The following is a 5,171-nucleotide window of genomic DNA, read 5'->3' as shown; positions in this document are numbered from 1 at the left end:
GTGTGGGGAGGGGGGAGGGAGCGCCCTGCCATGAGGAAGTTCGGCTGTTTCTGGCGTTTCTGGTCCCCACCTGTCGTTTTGCTCCTCAGCATGGCTTCATAAAAACACTGCAGGATTTCTCAAACATGCATGAATGAGTCAGAGCAAGGCTTTGGGCATGTTTTTATGAGAGTATAACATTATAACATGATATAAAGCTCAAAAAAGTTGATTTTACATGATATTGCCCCTTTAAGCTTAGATGTAGGAACATCTACGAGAAACTTGTTGGATGACTGAAGTGCTCTAACTGAAGTGTGGATGTTAATTAGATCACACAGGTAGGATGGGGCCAGACATTTTAAAGCTTTAAAAGTAAGCAATAAAATCTTAAAATTTATCCAAAAATGAARAGGAAGCCAATGGAGAGAAGGCAAAACCGGGGATATGTGTTCAGATTTTTTATATGTATATTTTTATTTTTTAAAAGGGGCAATATCATGTAAAATCAACTTTTTTTGAGTTTTATATCATGTTATAATGTTATACTCTCATAAAAAACATACTCAAAGCCTTGCTTTGACTCATTCATGCATGTTTGAGAAATCCTGCAGCGTTTTTTTGAAGCTATGCTGAGGAGCAAAACGACAGGTGTGGACCAGAAACACCTTTTGGTACCAGAAACACCCCTGGGATGTGTCTTTAAGCTGAACTTCCTCATGGCGGGAGCACCCCTCTCTCCGCCCATGACTCCTGCAGGCTCTCGGCAGTAATAGAACAAAGTGAAAGTCAATCTTAAGCTGTCTGCTGAGCTCTCAACACTATTTCTCACTCAGTGAAGCTCTTTTCAGATTCAAAATACCTTTMAGGAAATATATTTTCAGATGTCAAGTAAACTGCATGCATCATAGCACACGAGCCCCCTGCGCGCAAACATCGCAACCCCACTGAAATGGGTGGGACAGAAGCAGAAGGTGGTTCTTAAAGAGATAGAGGCCAATTTCAAGGTGTTTGGAAGAGGAAGTGATGAGAAGATAAGTTTATTTTCTATTTAAACATAAAAACAGCATTTTAATAACAGCTAAAGGTGACATAGTTACTTTATTATGGTATAGGATTTAAATGTATTGCCCCTTTAAGACTTTTTTAGGCCTAAAATTTAGATTTTCAAATTTTTTACTCTTTAAGATCCTGCACGAATCCTGAAAGGAGTCAGCAGAGGTGGTACGGGCATCTGATTAGGAACAACTTCCTTTAGAGGTGTTCTGGCCACGGGAAAGACCCAAACCTAATTTCCCTCTGGGATCAACAAATTATTTTTGAATTTGAATTTAATTTGAACTTCGTGGGGGGATTATGTTTCCTCTCTGGCCTGGGAACGCATGGGGGTACCCCAGGACAAGCTGGAAAGTGCCGCTGGGGAGAGGGAGGTCTGGGTTTCTCTCCTGGACATTTTGCCTCCGTGATCCGACTTTGGATTAGTTTCAGAAGATGGAGATGGAGAAAGTTAAGTGTATTTTTTGATGAGGGGGTTAAAACATTAGTCTTTTTCAAGAAAAGTTGACACATGAGTATGAATAAAAACAGATTCTGTTTGAGAGCCTTTGAATTAAAGATGGGACCTTATTTTAATTAACAATCTTCAGCAAAGAGACACAACCTGACAGGTGAATGCAAAACTCAGGTGACACACCTTAAAGATCCGGTCCAGAAGCCTGTTGTGGATTGTAGATGCAGCACAGATGACTCCGTAAGCAAAGAGGAAGGCTCGGAAGGCGGTGAACACAGTGTTGGCCGCAGCAATGGAGCCATAGACTGTCAGGTAAAACTTGACATCCCCATTCACGTTGTTGGAGAGGAAAGTGTGCAGAGAGGGCATAGGAGACCTAGATTGGTAGATTTAAATTTTACAAGTCAATAAAAAGACCTAATGWGTTTTAAGAGCCTTGAACTCCCACTGTATGTGTGTGTTTTTCAATAACTTACAATACTCACAATGTTTTGGCATCATGAACAGCAGATTTATATAAAGATTTGGGGAATTTCTAAACTTAATTTCACTTGAATAAAATGTGTGAACTCAACAAAACAGATAAAGGGACATTTCATAATTTTTAGATTTAAATTCAGTTTTTATTTTATTGACTTTAATGAGCCAACTTACATGAGGCCACCAGTTGAGAAAAGAAGCAGGTGAGGAGGAACTGAAGAAGAATCATTTCCGCAGCTGGAGCTGTTGTTTTTTAGTGATAAGATCCAGTAGGAGAGCCACCAGTCAGAGGCATTCTTAGAGGCTGAACAATACAAACACGTTTAGACAAAAACACATTTTTTTACTATATGCTGCAGAGCTGTTATGTATAAAACAAACAATATACAAAAAAAGAATGATATGAAAAATCTCTAAAGTGAGCTATTCTTGTTTAACTGATAGAAGGAAAAAACACAAAACAAAACAAAAAGGAAAATATGCATRTTTGTTTGATTAAAAAACATCTAATTGTAGCTTATTGCACCCAATATTAAAAAGAACCAACAAATGGAGGTTTGCAGCAAAGTCAGCTTTTAACACACTGTTGTTGTGTTCAGTGGCGGAGCCAGACATTTTTCTCAGGGGTGGCCAGACTGGGACCACTACTCACACAGGAGTGGTCAGGAAAATTACATCAAATTTTACTTAAAAGTTTCTGCAGATATTTGTGTTTTGGTCATTTCCTTGTGRCCTTATACAGGCAGGGACTATCTTATAAACATGGGCGTCAGAACCATTTTAAAAGTGTGAGGACACACTGTTGGGGGGTCTGGGGGTCCTCGCCCAGAAAAGTTTGAACAAAATAGATGCCTTTCCTGCATTCTGGTGTATTTTACCAGGTGGTTAAACATAGTTTTACCTACATGAAAAAACAACTTGATTTAATTATTATTTCAGAGGCAGATTCTTCATTAATCTAGTTCAATCATCCTGTTTTTAAACTCACTGCTACTGCTGAGATAAGGTTAATTAATGTGATACAATTTATCATATCCAATGACTATATGGGAGCTTTTTACTTTTATATTGTTTATTGATTTATTTTTATTTGTAACACATCATTGTGCCAAATAATGATGACCTCAACTGCATGTTTAAAACTAATATTAATAACTTTACCCAATGAAKAGGTGTAATATTGATAATCATCAACAGTGAATTTAGAGGGGTGTTTCACTTTTTCTGATTTAGTGATAGGTCTACTCCTAACCAAAAGGGACAGAGCATCATGCAGCCTTCACAGCATAAAATGACACTGTGTTATGGTGACAAAAAGAAAAAAAACATTTGTCACCATAAATCAGATTACATAGGCATATGTTCTACATACAGTATAAAGGAAACAATCCCTTCTTTGTCACTTCTTTGAGCTTGTTGATGTATCAAACTGTTAAAAACTGCCACCAACTGTTCAGGAGGATTATTACACCCCTAAAGGTTGTTTCACTGTGGAAGCGGTGTGTACAGCAGGGTGGCCAACGGGGTGGCCAAAGATTTGTCTGTGGTGGCCATGGCCACCCCTGGCTCTGCCCTTGGTTGTATTGTGGCCTATAATTTGTTAGACAGAATAATAAAGCTTTGTTCATTTGATATTGTATTAATCTAAATTTTAAATCTAACAATGACCATGGGATATTTTATTATTTCCATCCATCCATCTACCCACCCATCATATTTTACCAGCCTCTTCCTCTTCGGGTCATAAGGGTCACTGGTGCCCGTATCCAGCAAATGAAACCTGAACATTTAAAAATTTTTATAAAAGAACTGTCCGTGGACATTTCAGACCTTGCATGAGGATCAGAGACATTAAGATGGAGGCAGCAAGTGCTCCACCCACAGCCAACCAGTAGCTCTGATAAACTCTCCAAGCCAGTCCACCTGCTTGCTTCTGTTCTTCACCCAACAAATCAGGATCACGATCCACACAGAGTTCAGGGAGAGAGCCTGGACCCTCCTCTTCTTGCTCCATGGTATCTGAGTGCAATCACAAAGCATCAAGAGAAAACATGTCTGTAAAAAGTAGTACAACTSTAGGGAAACACAGATGAAACAGACAGGCTGGGGAGTGATGAGCTTCCTTATCAGGCAATTTATACCTCTAGAAACAGTGTTTTTAATGTTGATTCTGGCTAATAAAATATTGTGCTGTGCTGTCAATGTGTGCTGTGCTGTCAATGTGAGCGTTCTAAGAGGGAGGAGGCTGTAGGATGAGGTGTGTGTTGTGAACATGTGCACAGAAAAAGAGGGGGGACTAAAAATGATAATTATTGTTTATGTGGCAACACTGACACACACGCAGTCTGGAGCATCAGAAAATAAGCAGTTACATCCAAAATAATGAAAAGAGGAAACTAGATTTGGACCGAGGATGAGGTTAAAGCAACATGTTGAAAAGGGTGAGTGGAACAAACAATGTTGCTATCAGATGCTCTTTTGCTTGAGCAGGTGCAGAAAACTATGACTGCAGCTGCAGGTTGAGCATATCTTTGATTTGACACCTAAAAACCMCCACTCTGACATCTGAATGGAAAAACCTTTTATTTCACAGAGAATGTGGTTGTCGTCTACTTGAGTGGCCAGACCGCAAAAGACTCTGTTTCAATCAAAACTGGCATTGTGTAAACTGGGCCCAACTGGTGCCCTTTCTGTAAATGTTTCAAAATACAGTTTCTCTCTGAGCCATGCAAAGAAAAATTTACCCACTCTGCATTGTGAGGGTGGGAGTTTAATTTAAATCAGAGATTCTTAACCTTAGCCCAATTGTGTGCCACCTTGAGGGCCTCAAAAGAACAACAGTTTTTAATTTTGGGCCGCAGAGGGCCGTGGGACCACATTGATTTTAAAWAAGGTGCAATACTAGGTGCAGCACTCACGTAGGGGTTTTGGGACACAGGTGTGTTACAGCGGCAACAATTTTACATCWGTTTGCTGTGGCCACCTGGGCTCCAATTTTACTGTACACCTTAAGACATTTACTCATAACCTCATAACATTTACACATAGGAACTTGGGAGTGGGCACTTATGCATGTAAGGGGCGGGATGGGACAGTCTCGCCACTGATGCCTGTGCCCACTCACATTATTTTCTTTTAGACATTTAGGGTTAGGGTTGGAGCTGGGGTGGAGGGGAAACTGGCATAGTGCTGGCCTCTGCCC

The 5,171-nt window shown here is 40.0% G+C and overlaps 1 protein-coding gene across 1 annotated transcript in view; it reads right to left on the bottom strand.

Moving 5' to 3' along the window:
- Window positions 1–5,171, bottom strand: part of abcc10 (ATP-binding cassette, sub-family C (CFTR/MRP), member 10) — a gene marked incomplete in the record, with an annotated part of 48,960 nt that overhangs the window by 16,198 nt on the left and 27,591 nt on the right. The window contains 3 exon segments of the mRNA XM_014023914.1: window positions 1,673–1,865; window positions 2,144–2,273; window positions 3,800–3,988. Coding sequence (XP_013879368.1) covers window positions 1,673–1,865; window positions 2,144–2,273; window positions 3,800–3,988 — 512 coding nt within the window.

The sequence above is a fragment of the Austrofundulus limnaeus genome, unplaced genomic scaffold (assembly GCF_001266775.1).
Source record: "Austrofundulus limnaeus strain Quisiro unplaced genomic scaffold, Austrofundulus_limnaeus-1.0 Scaffold396, whole genome shotgun sequence".
NCBI lineage: Eukaryota > Metazoa > Chordata > Actinopteri > Cyprinodontiformes > Rivulidae > Austrofundulus > Austrofundulus limnaeus.
The sequence above is the reverse complement of the archived record's forward strand: the minus strand, read 5'-3'. Positions and strand labels throughout refer to the sequence as shown.